The sequence below is a fragment of the Daphnia pulex genome, chromosome 7 (assembly GCF_021134715.1).
Source record: "Daphnia pulex isolate KAP4 chromosome 7, ASM2113471v1".
Taxonomy (NCBI): Eukaryota; Metazoa; Arthropoda; class Branchiopoda; order Diplostraca; family Daphniidae; genus Daphnia; species Daphnia pulex.
In genome coordinates, this window is record NC_060023.1 from 8,165,150 (window position 1) to 8,183,814 (window position 18,665).

At 42.7% G+C, this 18,665-nt stretch overlaps 2 protein-coding genes and 2 long non-coding RNA genes across 5 annotated transcripts; 2 read left to right on the plus strand and 2 right to left on the minus strand.

The window, feature by feature from the left end:
* The first annotated feature begins 3,113 nt into the window (after positions 1 to 3,113).
* LOC124197744 lies at positions 3,114 to 6,997 on the plus strand. Its single transcript, XM_046593277.1, has 5 exons — positions 3,114 to 3,382; positions 3,455 to 3,738; positions 3,866 to 4,018; positions 4,781 to 5,041; positions 5,867 to 6,997. Exons 1-5 carry the CDS (start codon positions 3,238 to 3,240, stop codon positions 6,533 to 6,535), a joined length of 1,512 nt encoding a protein of 503 aa, XP_046449233.1. The 5' UTR covers positions 3,114 to 3,237; the 3' UTR covers positions 6,536 to 6,997.
* A 1,760-nt stretch (positions 6,998 to 8,757) lies between these two features.
* On the plus strand, positions 8,758 to 10,623 carry LOC124197664 (serine/threonine-protein phosphatase 6 regulatory ankyrin repeat subunit A-like). The gene is made up of 3 exons (XM_046593198.1): positions 8,758 to 9,242; positions 9,312 to 9,660; positions 9,733 to 10,623. The coding sequence occupies exons 1-3, from the start codon at positions 8,850 to 8,852 to the stop codon at positions 10,446 to 10,448; spliced, it is 1,458 nt and encodes a 485-aa protein (XP_046449154.1). The 5' UTR covers positions 8,758 to 8,849; the 3' UTR covers positions 10,449 to 10,623.
* A 930-nt stretch (positions 10,624 to 11,553) lies between these two features.
* On the minus strand, positions 11,554 to 13,551 carry LOC124197666. 2 transcript variants are annotated; one of them, XR_006876309.1, is made up of 4 exons: positions 13,494 to 13,544; positions 13,095 to 13,436; positions 12,830 to 12,967; positions 11,554 to 12,568 (listed from the first exon to the last, which is right to left on the minus strand). It is a non-coding gene; the product is annotated as an uncharacterized LOC124197666 (long non-coding RNA). The 2 variants fall into 2 exon arrangements; XR_006876308.1 differs by having other exon boundaries at positions 13,095 to 13,551.
* Positions 13,552 to 16,333: 2,782 nt separating this feature from the next.
* On the minus strand, positions 16,334 to 17,294 carry LOC124197665. The gene is made up of 4 exons (XR_006876307.1): positions 17,088 to 17,294; positions 16,904 to 17,031; positions 16,564 to 16,823; positions 16,334 to 16,492 (listed from the first exon to the last, which is right to left on the minus strand). It is a non-coding gene; the product is annotated as an uncharacterized LOC124197665 (long non-coding RNA).
* Between the last annotated feature and the right edge of the window lie 1,371 nt (positions 17,295 to 18,665).

Genomic DNA, 18,665 nt, shown 5'->3' on the forward strand with positions numbered 1-18,665 from the left:
TATCTGATATCAATTCTGTTAAATGTAGGATATAAATATATAGGCTCCATTGAGCCGAGGATTTAGTCTAAAGTTTCGATGATACTCTCTATAAAACGTTAGGAATATATGGGCCCGGTTATAAGCCGCTGTATATAGTAGGCCATGAAATCTTAAGTTGACAGGCCGGTGAGTGGCAACTCTCTGCCGCCGCCGCTATTATATAGCGCCCCAATAAAACTATAGCCTACATGGCGGCTTTTGCTGCTGCTTCCCCCTCTCTCTCTGTGAAGTTCCTGCTGGAGTTTTTGTTGTGTTTTCATCCGGGATACTGCTGTGCTGCTGCTGCTGACGCTCTGTCAAAACCTAATATCTTGACGGATCTCCCGAAATGGGAAGCGATGGCCCGACAAAATGTTCAAATGCTTCTGACTAGGTCTATACTACCTGATATATCCTCTAAATGTGTCTATGATATCTACTTAGGATGTAGGCTATATACAGCGAGCGGCTTTTGGAAGTAGGAGGCCACTAGGGGTTACACAAGGTCTCAGACACACACGAGTGGAAACTGTCAAAATCCATCCATGAGGAATATGTAGCCTACATCAGCACAGCAGCACATCAGCACGGTAGATTTTTCTCTTGTGTTTTTTTGTGTGTGTGTGTGTGCTGTGTGACAGTTTCTATTGGGAATGACATCCGAAAATAGGGAAGTATATAGAAAAATATGAAAAGAATGTGATCCTTTCTATCGATGTGAATTAGTCAATAGGCGGAACCCATGCAGCAGCATCATTGCATCAGCACAAGACATTTAAATGCCAAATCGATGCTGCAGGGAATCATTTTTTTTCCTATATAGATACGACAGTCCATCGATATGTAGGTATTTTAAAGAAACTTGGATTTGGCCTTTTAGGCCTATATGTTTCATCGCTATTCAAATTTCAAATGTTGTTTATCGCGTGGAGTGAATTAGCCAATTCTTATTCCCGTGATTGAGCAAAGCTTAATGAAAGCGGTTTATGTAGCGTATATATAGGATATATCTTATATATATGTGACCTTTATATTTAATCAAAGCGGAAAGTTACCGATGCGAATCTAAAAAAAAGAACAAGGAAAAATACCAACCGCTTTTTTTTTGGCTTTGTTTGCTCCCGTTTGTTCATTAATGACAAATGACGGCCGCGCGCAGTTTGATAATCGGCTTTCTTCTTATATTAATCCGTCTAGTTGTAATAATGTAACTTGCGAAAATCAAACTTATATTAGGTAACTTTGATCGCTCTGATTATCTAAAACTTTTTCACCATTGTGGGTTTTTATACATATATATATTATTATCCTTTGCTTTTGAATGACGTAGTTATATCAATCATCTTGCATTCGGCTACATAATAATTCACCGAATAAAAACGTGACGGCGCAACATAATCAAAGTCTAGAAAAAGGCGACAGCGGAGCCTAAGAAGTCTGACATTGTCGAGCTATGCCATAGAAAGAACATGGTTGGGGAATCTCTCTGGAAAATGACGTGTGGATAATAAATAGGCTAAGCTCTTCAGATTGACATATTATATCCAGCAGGAAGTGAATCAAGAGGTGTGTGTATACAATCGCGCGGGCGGGCGTGGGCTGTATGGAGCGGCTGAATGAAAAGAAGAGCTAGAAAACAAGAAGAAAAAACCTATACAGCACGAAAATGTGGGGAAATATAAAAGGCATAGGACAAATTCACTAATTAAAAGGTTCCCAGCAGCATCGCACACTGACATCTACCTCATAATAAAGCATATCAAGCATACCTTTTGGATAATACAGAAACATACTACAGTCTGCCTTATCTCCCTTTCTAGCTCGCTTTCTAGACTTTTTTTCCCCCTTAATTTTCTGTATAGGTCCTATATACAGTTGTGCAATTGGAATATCCCGCCTATATAGTGCAGGTAGGCCTATATTATATATAATACGCCTATATGTCAATAAATCAGAAAGAAATCAAGAAAGAGTAGCAACAACAACAGGGGAGGAACCCGATGTACACATAAAGGTATATAATATACAATAACGAGAGAGAAAGAATGAAAAAATCTGTAAAAAATAAAAACCAAAAAGTAGAGAGAGAGCAAACAGAGTCGATTGAAGATTCATGAGGACATTTTCCAGTGACAGTCGGGACACGAAATTCCCGTCTAAAAAGAAAAAGAAAAAATAAAAACTCTCAAAAGAATAAAAGAAACTGAAAAGAAAATATATAGTTTCCGTATAGGTAGACACAGATGTGTTTAGAGACGCTGGGATATATAGAAATGCTGTGCTGTGCCATATACGCTCCGTGTATGTATAAGAATATCAACCCGCGTCCCCCTGTACTGCCGTCCCGCCCGTGAAATGTCAACTCACCTAGTCTAATATTCATTTATTCTATCGTGCTGTGCTGCTATACACTGGATGGTTTCTTTGCTTGTGCTGCCTTTCGACTCTGGCTGCTGTGCTGGCGCACAACTTTCACTCACTCCCCCCATCAGCTGATTCGGTTCTTTTATTTCCTTTTTTTTAACAATAACAACAACAACAACGACACACACACACACAAAAAATAGACAAGCCGATCACGAGAGTATAGATGCACCTGATATTATATCCGTATAGATCAGCACGAAGGAGACGAGAGAGAGAAATATATATCTAAAACCCCGGCCACTATATGGTCTATATACACATGTCCATCAAGTTTGCATTATCGATGAGCTGGACATGCGATGCTGGGGCTGCGCTGCCTATATAGAAATGCTGGCCCTGTCGTCTAGATTCTTTTTTGTTTGTCCTATTGCTGGAAACACGGGGGGGGGGGGCAGTGTTGAGATCCTCTAAATCTACAAACAGATGATGTTACATATAATACACTGAGGCGAATTCGCCTGCTGTGTCAACGTTCTCCGCTGGAAAATCAAAATAAATATCTGCCAGAACGTCACGAAAGGTGGGAAGACCAGAAGGGGGGCGGATATAATAAACGAAAAGGAGAGAGAAGGGGGAAACAAAAATAAATAAAAAGAAAATGGCGATGATGAACAGGTGCGAGCCGACGTGTGTGCGGGAGTTTCATGTGGGGGAGGGTCGAGTGGAAATTCACAGGTGATGTCGCAGTGGCCCATCAGCTGGGATAACTGGCAGTCGTCGAAAACAAGTTGATTCGTGATCGGAGAATAGTCATTAAAGTGGCGTGAAATTGTGAATCTTTTCCTAAAAATGTTGTGGTCCGTTTTGAGTTTGCAGACGAAAATGGTGGCCATGTTCGGATGCGCCATCATCATCGCCCTGAGCATTTTGATCATCATTTGCTTCTTGATCCCCGACACCTGGTGGATTTTACCTTGGGCTCCCCATCAGGCAGGTGAATGAATTCCACCTTCAATTCTTATCCAAATGAACTCGGCCAAAATGATTCTCAACTCGAATTCATCAGATGAAGACCAGGCGTTGAACGGGCCCGAAGGCAATGACGTCCGACTCCGAGATTTCCACCAGTGGCGTCCGGAAGGAGAAGATCATCCAGCGGAATTGATGGATTCACAGAAGAAGCTGAAAAATCCATCCAGCAGCAGCAGGTTGTCGAGAAATGAATTATGCTACGACTCTTCCGGGTACTCGGTGGATAGCGGCAGGCCCGGCTCGCTCCTGACTGGCGGCCGTGAGTCGAGTCTCAGCAGCAACGGGTCGAGCGTCGTCAGCAGCCCCAGTCCGTCCCGGGTAGGTCCGGCGTCGCCGTCTCATCTTTAGCCATTGATGGAATTCTTTGATTATCAATGAGACGCACTCACGTGACGATATTATTTAACGGAGCCAATTCCCGTTTCCCCCTTTACACAACACACAGAGCGGGTCGACGACAACGCTGGGCGCGATGACGGACGAGCCCGGCAACCGTCCACAGGTTCACCTGACATTGCAGACTCACGTCGTCGGCCAATCGGATGACGTCAAAAATGGCGCAGCAGCGCTCGACCTCCAGCTGATAGTCACCATCGAGGCAAGGATTTCTTAAATAAAATCGAATTTGTTCAATACATTAATTTTTTGGGGTTTCAAAAAAATATGCGCCATATGTGGGTGAGTCAATGCGGGAGGTTGAAATCGGGTTGCACCTGTTGTGACGTGTTATTCAATCGCAATTTCCCTCTGGGCGGTTTTTATTTTTATTTTTTCCCAGCAGCGCGGTGCCCACTTTGGCTGATTGGTGTCAAATGATCAATCAGCTACTCACACACACCCACTTTGTCTAATAGACATTTCTCTATTATTCTCTCAAAGTTCAGATGATGATAATAATGTGTTGTGTATAGCGCGTGCGGATGGCACGCGCCTACTACACCACCCACCCATCCACCCTCCAGAACAAATAAATAACCAGGAAATGCATAAAGAAAAATGTAGAACAACCGGCGACCGTGCCGGATGTATTAGTAGAACCTTGATCTACCCGACAGATTTCCCAGTGTCACTTTTTTTTTGTTTCCTTGTAAAAGACTCAAAAAGGCTAAAAGCTTATCACCATTTCATCCATTTCCCTTCCACTTTTTCTTTTGTATTAACCAACGACGGAAAAAAGTTGCCCGACTTTTTCTCCGTCGCCATGGCTACCCGCATAAGAGAACACACGTACTAGCTGCTAGATGTTTGATCAGGCTCAACTTGTGTATCATATAAGCTCTATACAAATGCGTATATACTCGCTGGAAATAGAATTTTCACTTTGATTCTCCCGGTTGTTTGAATATATATTTGCATACAGAATGCGACGGATCTGCCGTCGAGGACCTACGTGGACACGGTCGACCCGTCAGTCAGTGTCCGGCTGGAGCGGCGAAGCCGACTGGGCAGTTTGATGGGAGCCTTGATTGGCAGCAGCAGCAGCGGAGGCCGGCGCAACAGTAGCCACAGCCACCAGCACGTCGTGACCGAAGATTCGACCTGCCCGGTCGTCTACCACAGCCGACACCCGCGCTTTCACCATCCCGTCACGCTGGCCGTCCCCAAATCAACGCAACTCAAGGTATAGCCGACCACACACACACACGTACACGCATATGTAGAATCGAATCAGGATCGAACAATCAAACTAGACAATATAACAGGCCGTCATTCTCTACTGCGAACAAACCGGCCCCACAACAGCCGGCCTATAATATCCCCCCTCTGCTGGTCCGTCTCTCTTTCTCTCCGCCAGCTTCTCCGTTAATAATGGAATATTCAATTCCGTTCAGTCAACCGCGTTCGAATCGTGATGAGACTTACACACACACAACTCTCTATCCCCCCATCCATCCAGCACTAGGACTGACAATAGATGGTACATATAGGCAAAAGCCTTTTGTTTATTCTTATTAGATATTTTCCCTTTTGTTGTCAAGTTCGGTCAGCGGAATATGTTCCAAGGCCCGTCTCGATTCGGATCCTGAATGTCAGACATTTCAAATTCAATCCATCTCCTCCTAATACGTCACATTGTATTTCAAGGATATATGGCCATTTGCATGCCAGGTCGTGGCTTTGAGGCAGGTTTTGAAATTATGGAAATTCACTCTTACTCAGTTAGGATTATTGGGGGTTGTCGGAGATCAAGAAACAAACCGCATTTCAATTCAAGTGGAATGAAATAACTGACCCTGGAAACGTAATTGAAATCGATCAAAAGAAATTTTGATGTTTTTCACGAATCTTCACGGATTATGTAAAAAGGGGGAAAAATAAGATATGTTCAAATCCATCTGGCGATCAGCCTAATAACTTTTTTGAATAATTGAAAAAAATACCCAAATTGGATGTTTTTAAATTTTCTTTCTCAAATTAATTCAATTTGATTTTTGATTTATTCCAGGATTGTCAATTGGTTGTGAAGGTCGAGGACAAGGACAAGCTGGTGGGAACGACGGAGCTGGGCGAGAGCCGGATTGACTTACGGGAACTGGATTTGCTGGCCGGCTGGCTGGAGGGGAACGGCGGCCAGCGATCGGCAGGAGCCGGAGGAGAGTCGACGGTCCGTCTGAGTCGATTCATCGACATTTTCAAAGCCGAAGAGAAAGGGGCCGTCCTCCTGGGCCTCTCCTTCCTGCCGACGTCGCAACGAATCACCGTCCACATTACGCAATGCAATCGGCTGGCCAAGACGGCCGACTCCGCTGCTCATAATAAGGCCGTCGTCCGGCTCTTCCTCCTCAACGAGTCCGGACGGGTCCTGAAGAAGCGGAAGACGGCCCCGTTCGACCCCAACGGCGGACGCGTCGAACTGGACGAACTCTTCCACCTGGACGTCGAGATCGAGCGCTGGGATCGTTGCGTCATTTTGATCGTCCTCTCCCGCATCGTTTCCTCGCCCGAGGTGGAGCAGCAGACGACGACGGCCGTCGTCCGCAGTCCGCCCGTCTACCAGCACTCGGGTCACGTGGCCCTGGGCAAGCGGGTGCTGGGCCACGCCGAGCGCATTCACTGGAACAGCGCCTTCCAGAGCCCCAGGCGGGTTATTAGTCAATGGCACGGCCTACACTGACCGAAACAAAATATTCCCGCGCAAAATTTTGAAAATAAAATCAAAATAAAATTTGAATTGTTTTTTTCCTTTGATGGAAAATGTTTCTAAGTTCGTGTGTCCTGTGCTGCTGTGTTTGTATCATCTCCTTCTGTTTGCCATCGATCGTCTTTGGTTTCACGTCCAGCGGAAGTCGGACGCGCGGGGCAATCCATCATTTTTAATTTGAAAATATTGTGACAGCCCCACCAGCACCACCCCACATTGCTGATATTCGCCCATCACTTCCTGTGATGGGCCAATATATATAATCAAATCAAAATTCGATGCGGCGAAAACAACAAACGCACAAAGTCGAACGCGCTTCTATCGTCGATTCAGCCAATAACCTCTCAAACTCATTAGTCTTCTCTCAATTGGCTTCATTTCTTTTTTTAAATTTCCCGCCGAAAAAATTCAAATAAAAATTTCAAAAAAATCCAATCAATGGTAATTATTATATAATAGTTAACGAATCGCTTTAATGATTGATCCAATTTACATGTTGGGCGAAATAGCGGACCGGACAAATCGAACGACTTTGTTGAGACGAGCCTCCACGTGCGACCCAGATTGTTCGAGTCGGCCTTGATTGACCGTCTGTTGTTGTTGTTGATCGGCGATACTATATTTGATCGGGCGTGTTAGAATACATGCTGAGCAAATAGACGAGAGTGTGGAGATATTATGTATCCAGCCTCCCACCATCCCACAAATACTTGTGTGTTTGGGATGCTGCTGGTTAGCAGCACATCACATTTTTATCGAACAGATGAGCGCATCGTCATATCATCGGACAGCAGCTATTTTTGGCTGATGTAAGCACAAGTGACACTTGATTCTCTGTTAATTCCTACATACGAAATTTCAATTCATTAGCAAGCAAATCGTATGGGGAAAAAAGGAGAATCTCCTCTTCCTTTTTGTTGTCTATCCCGCCCGGAGAAATAAAAAAAAAAAGAAAACTGATAAAATACAAATAAATAAATAACAAACGTTGGAATAATCAAACAGAGTCGGCGAGTTTCTTCGGAAGGAAAGTATAAAGAAGGTCGCCGGCCGATTGGTTAAGTCTCAAAACTTGTCTGTTACGTTTTGATATGAACCCCGACCCGACCAATCCGGCTAGAACCAACCCCTACACGTGTAGGCCACCACTTTGATGATCCGGCCAGCCGCGCTTGGGATGTGGAAAGATATACCACGTGACCGAAAGTATATACCACAAATCGATGATTCGACAAGTATAAGTCGCCTTGCAACAATTTGGATTTATTTTGCACATTTAGCCAATAATTAGCAATTTTGGCAAAAATTTATACGACTCGATTCCAAGTCCAGTCTAAAATTAGCTTCTCGCTGAAATTTAAACCGTCGGACATCCGGCCGAAATTAGCAAAAGATGCCCGAAATACACGCACGCCAAAAAACAGACGGGCGCTCGATCGCATCAGAGTTCACGGCCGCCAGCAGCAATGCGTCCCACTGCTGGTTTTCATTACACCACACACATTGAATGTTATATGCAACATCGGTCGGACTAATGATTTCTATAAATACACCAACAGCACTTTATTTACATTAGCTAATGAAAAACGATTACATCGGAAAATCTAGACGAAAGTGTCGGATTGAGTCTCGACACCCGCCGTGTGACCTCCACAACCCCTTACCAGGACTTTCGGCTATTAATAAACACAAAACCCATTGAAAAAAAAAATTTAACCACTTTTTAAAATTTGGTTACTTCAAAAATAAACGAATGGGTCTGTCTAGGCTGGTGTCTGTGCGGTCGTCAGTGTTTGATAATGATATCATCTCCAAACGATTATACAAGAGAAAGAGCATTGGAACTTGCCCACTTTAGGCAAGTCTATATATGTGTGATGGCCAGCAGACGTTATCGGTTTGATCGCCCAGACAGTTCATGTGCTGCCCAGTCAATTCATTTTTCAGAGGGAAAGAAGAAGAACAATCCAAACATGAAAAATTCCAGGAAAAATAACGACCATATATTGTTATCAAAGTCAAGGATCCGTGAATGATGTCGAGTCCAAAATTCCAATCATCGCCAAAATCGTCTAATCATCGATCCGCTTTTTTCCCTTTTTTTTTAATTTTCGAAACAAAATTTTATCTCTTTTTTTATTTTATTTTTATTTTATTTTTCTGGTGGGGAACTATTTGAAACACGATCAAGCCCCGCCGGACCTTTAATAAGAGGCCGACAGTGTAGCACCGAGGGAGTCATTCATCTCTGCTTCATCCAAACGCTCATCATCAGCCAACGCCCAGCATGAACTACCACAAGCCTCTTCTTCTTCTTCTGCCAAGAGCGGCCTCAGTGCTGCTGGCCGTCCTCTGCCTGGTCGGAAGCCTCGACATCGGCTCGGCCATGCCCAGAGTCAGGGACCGTCCGTCCGGCGGCGACCCGACGGATGCGCTGGATCAGCGCATCGGCGTCCTCCTGCACAAGATTTCCAAGCCGATCGTTTTGGAGAGTTCGGCTGAGTATAATGTGATCGGCGTCCAGAAATCCGACAAAACACCCGTCCCATCCGAGCTCAGATCGGACGTCAGAGCGGCCGTTTTCGTCCTCCGTGAGACTCAACTTCAAATGCTGTCCGCCCTGTCGGCTCAAATTAAAATCCAGGAGAAATTGGCATTGTGGGCGCCCCATATGCCCAAGGTAATTTTTCAAATTTTTCAAATTTCCCGCCTCTTTTGATTTGACTACAATTGCCTATAAAATCGACAGACTGAAGACCGTCAGATGGAAAATCAAATGGCCAACGTCTTTCAAAAGATCTCTTCGCCTTCGTCGTCCAGCAGCAGCCAAGGATGGACGAAGACGGCCGGGCGACCCAACAATAAAGTGGACGACATGAGTGACAATTCCGAAGCGCTTTACTCGGCCATCAAGGAGATCGTCGTCGTTTTCCAGGAGACTCAGTTCAAAATCTCGTCCATCCTGGCCGTCCAGGCCGACATCCAAGCCCGACTCGACTACTGGAAAATCCAGCTGGACCGAATTTTCGTTCCAGAAGTCAAGATGGCGCCGTCCAGCATCCCCCCGAGGGAAATTCCATGTTACGCCGATGACACTCGTATGAATTTCAATTCATCCCAAATCAATTTCCGTCCAAGATTAATGAAATAATTTTATTTGCACCGTTTAGAATCCAAGTCCAGCTGGCTCCTGAAGGCGTACGAGTGCAACTCGGTGAAACACGCCACTTTCTGGATCACTTCCGGCGCCAATTGGCAATTCAAGTACGGCAACCAATCGGCTCTGCAGTTGGCCGTCAGCCAGAACTGGACTCCCGTGGTCCATTTGCTGTTCAAACGCGGGGCCGATTGCCGGACCCAATCCTCGTCCCAACACGAAGAGACGCTCCTCCATCAGGCCGTCAGGGAGGACGCCGAAGTTTCGCTCTTCCGGCAGCTCCTGGCCAGCTGCGAAGTCAACGCCACCGACAGTCTACAGAAGCAGACGGCCCTTCACATTGCGGCCGAGCTGGGCAGGAAAGAGCTGGTCGTCTTGCTGATCAAACAGGGGCGGGCCAACGTGGAAGCCCAGGATGAAATGGGATTCCGTCCGCTTCATTTCGCCATTAGGAGCCCGGCGATAGTGACCCTGTTGGTGGGCATGGGCGTCGATATCGGAGCGACGACAGTGACGGGAATGACGCCACTCCATCTGGCCGTCATCGAGAAGCAAATGGCGACGGTGAAGATCCTGGTGAAGGCCGGCGCCAAGGTCGGCAACGCCCTGGACATCTACGGTCACACGCCGCTGGACTACGCCGCCCTCATGTCCGACCACGAAATGCGGGCCTTACTGGCCCCTTACGCAACTGTCGAGGAATATCTCGTAGGAATCCCCTCCAATTGAAATTTTAAAAAATAATAATAATTAACTAAAATAATAACAAAATTTGAAAAAATGTATAATTAATTTTTCTGACGGCGCGCAAATCCAAATTGGATCTAATTTAAATATTTTCGTTTTTTTTAAACTCTGCTGGATATGTATACCTGTTTGAAAATAAATCTACTCAAAACGTGAATGAATTAATCTAAATGATCTTTTATTGAAATGAAAATCATAAATCGAACGCTGGACGAAGTGACTGCTGGGCGAGTTTTGCGTCGAATAAGATGACGGCGACTGGGAATAATATTTGGCGATTGATTTTGTTTTCAAAGTGATTATAGTTATACCATATGAAGTTATATACGCATGGTTCAAAGAGTACAGCAGATGGAATGGCTTGAAAAATACGCCTACGGGTCCCGGTCTCTCCGCTCCAGTACGTCAGCGTTATCTAACACATTTTTGTTCGAGTCCATTCGGTGAAAAAACTAGAAATTAAAAATAATAATAAAAAAAAAAGTTGCGTCAAATTGTGGGTAATCTTAATGTAATAGCGGGTTATCAACGCTCGTATATCCCGGGGGAACCAATCATGTAATCAAAAGGCCTAATTGAGAGTCGTCAAAAGCAGAGGCATCAGCAGCCGGGCAAATAGGGCGGAGTCACAGTTTCTACAGCGCATTAGAGGAGTTGCTGGCGTCTATAACTAAACAACAAAAAATCGTGTCCTTCTTGGGAGGGAATCTCAATAGTGATCGCCGAGTAGGGCACGCACCATTAAATTGATAACAAGCAACGCCGAGTTGTTGTTTTTATGAGAGCTATAGGAACGCCATAGACGTAGTATGGATGTGATGGCAGCAATTCGATGGAAACCGAAATGAAGTAAATAAATAAACATCTCCCAGCTCGCCTTACAGATTGTTAATTTCCGTCGATAACCTTTTGAACCGCAGTCGCCACCTACCGTCCGAGGCTTCCACTAAATTTCAGATTATTAAAGCGCCAAACTTAAAAAAATAAAATACGCAAATGTAACATTTGACAGCTCAACAAGATTTCTAACGATGCAGCGAATAAAAGATGAAAAATAGAAAGGGAATTTATTAATTTTCGTCCCACTTGTTCTTAGAAACTGGAAGTATTTCTGACTCTCCAAGTATTAGAAGTTGCTTCAAATAACTTTTTTTGGGGGGTAACCTGACAGAACCGGAAAGTCGTAAAAATAAGCAGGCAATTAAGCATTGATGCTAATACGCAGCAGCAACACCAACCAAAACAACACGGACAATGTCTAAAAAAGTTCGTACACAATCCACTATAAGACTCATTCAGGGCTGGTTTACAATAAGCTTCTTAAACAAGGATCTTAGGTAATAGGATGATTAAGAATACTCGGTGCGGACGATTGTAGTCAACTTTTTGCCATTGAATTTTGATGATCTACCATTCCATATTGTTACGACGGCAGTGGTTAAGGCTCTTACCTTCATGTTTATTGTCTATTCATTTGATTGTGAAATTTATTACAATTTCTATGACGAACCGCATTACGCGCTATATAAGTTGACTCAAGTTGGGGACGCGCATTTGAAAGCCGGAACCTTAATACTTTTTTCTGAGTTTACGTGCTTAACGCAAAGGTAAAACTGGTAAAGTAATGAAGCAACAAAGAGACAGGCCCTGCCTACAGAGTACAGACAGTCGTATCAACAAACAGAGTTTCTCTTTCAGCTGATTCCAAGAGTCTGATCATTTATTATTTAACAAGTCAGCCCCCGCTGGTGAAGCGAACATTCAAATGATGAAAAAGTCAATCGTTGGCACTTGCACTGTATGCTGTATCGTATAACCGAAGCTGAAACTCTGCGATAAATAATTGATTGCGTTGCCAAGGCACAAGGCTGGAATGAATAGGTAACTAGACATTGATTTGTGGTGGTCGTACTGATTCTAAACTTTGTTTGAATTAACTACTCGTCTATTGAAGGTAGAACCACTAGAACGTTTCATCTGTTGAGGACTGGACACGGTCATTTTTCAATTTTGAATAAGCAAATCGGCTAGCCGCGAGCAGAGTAATGGTTACACCAGGCAGGATAGGAAAAGGGCGTTCTCACTCAGATACACGAGGACATCTAAAGAAAGAGGAAGAAGAGATCATCGAAAGTTTATGCTATCAAACAAGATGCTGTTTATCTAAATTAAAATGTGTTACAAAGAAATATTTACAGAAACATCAAGTCAGGAAAATTTTATAATGAGAAACTGTGTAAACCCTTGAATTTTTAATAAACAGGAACATTTAGGGTTTTCCTGTGCTGCATTCAAGAAAGGCATGCATCATTAAAATTATGTCTCGCAGGTCACAGGTAATTAAAAGTAATAAAAATGTTTACCATTTGTGATGATATTGAGATTCTTGCTGATGACAGCTCCTCAGCACGAGAAAAACTTCAATGTCTTTTTGTTATGATGGCCGGCAACATTTTCATTTCAAATCGTTGTCTTCATTTTTCTTTTATTACTCTTAAACCCTGTTAAAATTTGTTTTAACATAAGAAAACAATCCTATATCCCAATATTAACTTTAAATAAGGAAAATTTAGGTTATAAACTTAAAATTACATCAACAAAATATACAAATTAACGAAAAAAACTTACACACTGTACATTCTCTCAAAGGAGAAGCATATAATGCTGATCTTCCTGATGCTACGGTTAAAAACGAAACTGAAGTAAAAGACAACAAAAATCTCCCCATAATTAAACACGAGAACTTGTCATCGCTTTTAGCTGGGCGAGCTGGCTGCGCAAGGAATATGGGTAACAAAGTCAACAGTTTAAACATCATTTTCAGATCCAGTTCCTACCAACGTTGCATGTAGGGGGCAATAAATTTTCTTCTTTTTTGTCAGTAAGATGCATTTTGTAAGCTCTATCTGAATAATCTGATCATATCTCGAGGAAAATTATTTCCCAGTTAGCAACGGATTCGTAGGTATCCTTGGAAAATCACGGAAGAATTGAGGAAACAAAAGGTGTAGATCAAGATCGACTTACATGTTTGGCACTATGGCACACCATCATCTTCACCGCTCATGAAACGTGAGACATCCCGTTCATATAGTCTGGGAGCTGGGTGACCAAAAAATGATTTTTGTTTAGCAAAAGGTTTGAGGCTAAAATGTGGTTAGGGGGGGTATGACACACACGAAAAGCCACGTCTGTCGACTGGCGGCCGGGGCGTTCAAGCGTGACGCGATCCCGAAATCGGCGTGAACGGTAAAAAAATCAACTTTGTTTAGCAAGCCCAAATTATATCTTAAAAAATAGAGGGATATCAACTTTATTTAGTTTCCGACAGACAGACGTCATAATCTGGGGCCTTGGGGCCATCAGACGTCGGTGTGTAAGAAATTTTACGAAATTTCAGTAAATTGTGAAAATGGCAACGCTGCATCCTAAGCGCCTAATTTTAAATAGAGAGAGTTGGGGAGGATCTGTGAGTTTTTAACTAAGTAAATGTGAACAGAAAATGCATTTTTCGGTTTTTTAAATAAGATTATGCATTTATTTTGTTTAACTGATAATTTTTTGATTATTTGGTTAGTGTAATTTGGTTGCTAAATTTTTGGCGGTTCAAATTTCTTCCCTATGTAACCCGCTTTTTTTCTGCTCCTCTTTCGTAAATGCATACCGAACGTCACGGGAAACCCTTGACTAACATACGTTATGGTTTTCCCCTGTATTAGCATGGGTTGTTCCCCGCTTATGTGTATGCGCTTTGATGATATCGGAAACAAACGCCAATCGGAGCTATCGACCAATACTCGTTCTTCTTCTTCTTTCTTTTTGACGATATCTTTTAAGTATATTACTTATTTATACTATAGGCTACATATAGGCCTACTTGTGTATAGTTTCCCCGTGCTGTTGAAGAGAGACGGGACTCTCTCTGGTTGTCCCGCGGCCAACCACTTGCCCATCCGCATCGAATAAATCGGACGCTTCACGCTATTGCAGCTGGAGTTGGTGTCGACCAATTTGATCCGATCGACGACGACGGCCAACGATGTCAACCGTTTGGTTTCTTATTCTCGCTATATTGACGCAACAGAGAGAGTCTTATATATATTATATAGCACCGTAGGACTATAATAGACATGATAAATGAGCGGAAAGAGATGGATGTGCCACTATATCGCAACAACCTGTTGATGCGCTGGTCACACCGTCACGAGCACGTCAGTATTTTCTGTTATCATTTGGTTCAGTAAAAAATAAGCTGGCGAGAAAGATTCATGAATAAATAAGTAAAATAGGGCAGTTTGACTGCCGTCAGCTTGACGTGATGTCGTATAGAAGAAAAATAAGAAATTTGATAACGCGATCCATCGAGGGTCCGGCCCAATTTTCGATTCCGGAGAAAACTCGAGTCTGTCACGTCCGAGAGATATTGAGCTGGGCATATTTACAACTATTATATAGAGATGTGCTGGTTGTGTGACCAGCCTTTATTTTTTAAGGGCTCACACGCTGTTGCTGACCCGGTCCTGTGTGTTTTAGGTTGGTCACGAGCCCTCGGAGCATTTTTGCCCGACTATATAGAAATTTATTTATTTTTATATTTTGGGTGGCGATTGGTGGTACACAGCGCAACCTTCCAGGACCACAACCCTGACTCCGAAAAGCCATAGGGGGTTAGCTCCGTATGCATGCATACGGTCGTGATTGCAATCACGACCTTGTGGCAGGCCCTTCTTTCAAGCACAGACGACTGCTGCTATACGTAGAGTAGTGATGGACACAATCAGCCGCGGGAAAAGATATGAGAAGCCACACAAGAGACCAAAATTTCGAAAGAATAAAAAAAGAGAAAACGTTTGGTGATTGGATTGATGCATCCAAATAAAAAAATCAAAAGAAAAAAGAATCTCTTGGACATTTTCGATTCAATATAGGTTAATGGGTATTTAGGCCTGATGCCGTCTTATATTTTCTAACAGAAAAGAAAAAAGAATTGAAAAACTCCGGGCGGAAAAACGAATGTCTTTCGAAATGGAGGGAGTGAGTCATTAAAACGTAAGAAGTTTAGGTATATTATTTGGAAGTTGTCTATTATAGTCCTACGGTGCTATATAATATATACTTAAAAGATATCGTCAAAAAGAAAGAAGAAGAAGAACGAGTATTGGTCGATAGCTCCGATTGGCGTTTGTTTCCGATATCATCAAAGCGCATACACATAAGCGGGGAACAACCCATGCTAATACAGGGGAAAACCATAACGTATGTTAGTCAAGGGTTTCCCGTGACGTTCGGTATGCATTTACGAAAGAGGAGCAGAAAAAAAGCGGGTTACATAGGGAAGAAATTTGAACCGCCAAAAATTTAGCAACCAAATTACACTAACCAAATAATCAAAAAATTATCAGTTAAACAAAATAAATGCATAATCTTATTTAAAAAACCGAAAAATGCATTTTCTGTTCACATTTACTTAGTTAAAAACTCACAGATCCTCCCCAACTCTCTCTATTTAAAATTAGGCGCTTAGGATGCAGCGTTGCCATTTTCACAATTTACTGAAATTTCGTAAAATTTCTTACACACCGACGTCTGATGGCCCCAAGGCCCCAGATTATGACGTCTGTCTGTCGGAAACTAAATAAAGTTGATATCCCTCTATTTTTTAAGATATAATTTGGGCTTGCTAAACAAAGTTGATTTTTTTACCGTTCACGCCGATTTCGGGATCGCGTCACGCTTGAACGCCCCGGCCGCCAGTCGACAGACGTGGCTTTTCGTGTGTGTCATACCCCCCCTAACCACATTTTAGCCTCAAACCTTTTGCTAAACAAAAATCATTTTTTGGTCACCCAGCTCCCAGACTAATAGGAGTGGTAAACTGGTAATCCAATCCAACCAGAAGAGAAAATGCAGCAAGAGAGAGAGAGCACGGCTCTTATCTTCATGCGATTTTTGACGAGACTCTAGGTCGCTCTGACGACTCTCGATATCTCGAAGAGCCATCCGATCGAGGAGACATCCACACCAACCTAAGTTCATTAAACATTATGTGAATACATTTTCATCTGAAAAATATACTAAGCCGTTTTACTTAGTTTACCTTGTTCAGCAAGATATAGGAGGGTATCTAACTGGACGACTGTCTCAATAACTGAGCAACCAACCAACTGCATTACTCCTCGGGTGGGATAAATTTCCTTATGCTAAAAAAAGGGTCACGAAGTATTGCAGTAAGGAGATATTGATGCTTATCTTTATCATACGGGTGATGAATTTAGTAAGGCATCAAGCAGAACTGGAACATGTATGCATACATACACATGGTATTATTCACGTCACACTCTTGATGTCACTAAAACTCTAAGCAGCAATGGGACAATGAAATTCTCTACATTATTTACAAATTTACACAAATTTACCTATGAGAAATAAAACTCTACCTATCCTTCAGCTGGGGTGCCTTCTAAACAGAAGCAGAAACATCCATAGCAACAAACATGCTGTTGCAAGTTACACCACCAAAATTGTGAAATTCAGTAATGATCCTATGGTTTAAGCGCAAGGATACCTATGTTATAAGAAAATATAAATTGTAATGGTCTGGTAGCAGCAATGGGGAAATACCTTATTTCAGCACATTTGTATTCCACTACATGTGGGCTTCAAACATGAGTTTTAGGTTTTTGACAGCATAATGGGCCTAATGGATGGAAATTGACTGAGCGCTAAGTCAACACAAGCCATTTCAATGTTCACCTTCTTCTCTCCGCCATCCATTGTCCGTTACTTGATGATTCACCCTTATCAATGAATCATTGATCATGGCAACTGACAAAGTAGCCCCCCGGTCACCGCCGCCCCCCGATTTTGAAAAGTGAAATGTGGATCTGCCACCTGTTGATAAATAAAACCACGGAATTTAACTTTGTTTGGCGGTTTTCTGAAATCTTATTAATTATGTATAGGTACCATTATGTATAGGTTCTTCGTGACATGTACGTAAACGTACTTTTCGACTTAATAAGAAAAATGAAGTATCTGAATTAAGGAAGTGACCAACTTAATAAACAAATCCTTAAAGAACTTAAAGAGGAAGGTGGCTGAGTTGATTAAGTCACAATGATATGCCGCAGAACAACAGGGTACTTGTGTTCGACTCCTCCAAGAAGCATAACTACTTTCTCACTAAAGCTGGTTTTGTGGAACGTGATGATGAAAGATGTGGATGCCTTTCGGCTAAATTGTTGGCAAATACTGATTAAAAACCGGTGTTTGACTTGATTATCGTACGGTTTCCGAATGATTAAATTACGCGGAGGCAAGACGTAAACAGTTGAAATTCTTTGATCGGCTCAGACCAGTCAAATGAAATTTCTTCTACATCTGGCGGTCATCTCCAAACTTGTTTTCTTTTTTCAATTTTTGTTCCAATATTTACATTAAGCTATAAGTTGTAATAATTTATTTTAAAAAATTTTATTTTTTGTTCTGCTTTTGAAAATTTGTAATCACTACTCGGAAATTGATTGTTTGTTCATAATTTTTGTGGGCGACTTTCATTTGAGTTTGTTTTAAGTTGTGTTTTTTTTTTTTTATTGTGACATGACCTGGTTTTGTGAAGAACGGGTGTAGTTAGGTTTTGTCGGCCGAAATGGAATTGTTAAATTTTACGGATCGAAAACCTCCCCTACCATCTCCGGTTCCTGCCCAGCGTCCTGTTCTGCCTCCGTACCCTTCGCCAATTCCCACCCGGCCTCCGCAATCACTTCCCGTTAGACCTTTCCCTTCAGTTCCTCTGCAACCACTTCCAGCTCCTCCTTCAGTTCCTGTCTATCCGCAACCGTTTCCAGCACCTTCATCACTTCCTGTCCGGCCTCTAATGCCGCCACCTACTCCTGCCTCCACCACCACCAACAACTGTCAAACCAGCCAGGCCCATTACCACTCGACCCACAACAACATCTCTTTCTCCTGACAAGTACTGGAAGCAAACTTGGACTACTTCGGCTCCCAATTTGATCTGCAACAAGAGGTGGTGTTGGGACGGTCAAATGTTTTTCGACACAATAGGCGATTCAACTGAGAAAAGCGTTAATATTTTCAAAAAACCTACACTACCGTGAAATGTGTTCACAATTTGATCACTAATACGCTCAATGCCTCGGAAACAATTAAACCAACGCAATAATCAATCAAAATTTA

What these genes read in the sequence shown, in the direction of transcription:
- LOC124197664 (XM_046593198.1), top strand. Translation starts at nt 8,850, where the DNA reads ATGAACTACCACAAGCCTCTTCTTCTTCTTCTGCCAAGAGCGGCCTCA. An exon ending in GGGCGCCCCATATGCCCAAG is followed by an intron (nt 9,243 to 9,311) that starts GTAATTTTTCAA and finishes TAAAATCGACAG; the next exon opens with ACTGAAGACCGTCAGATGGA. An exon ending in ATGTTACGCCGATGACACTC is followed by an intron (nt 9,661 to 9,732) that starts GTATGAATTTCA and finishes TGCACCGTTTAG; the next exon opens with AATCCAAGTCCAGCTGGCTC.
- LOC124197744 (XM_046593277.1), top strand. Translation starts at nt 3,238, where the DNA reads ATGTTGTGGTCCGTTTTGAGTTTGCAGACGAAAATGGTGGCCATGTTC. An exon ending in AGCTGATAGTCACCATCGAG is followed by an intron (nt 4,019 to 4,780) that starts GCAAGGATTTCT and finishes ATTTGCATACAG; the next exon opens with AATGCGACGGATCTGCCGTC. An exon ending in CCAAATCAACGCAACTCAAG is followed by an intron (nt 5,042 to 5,866) that starts GTATAGCCGACC and finishes GATTTATTCCAG; the next exon opens with GATTGTCAATTGGTTGTGAA.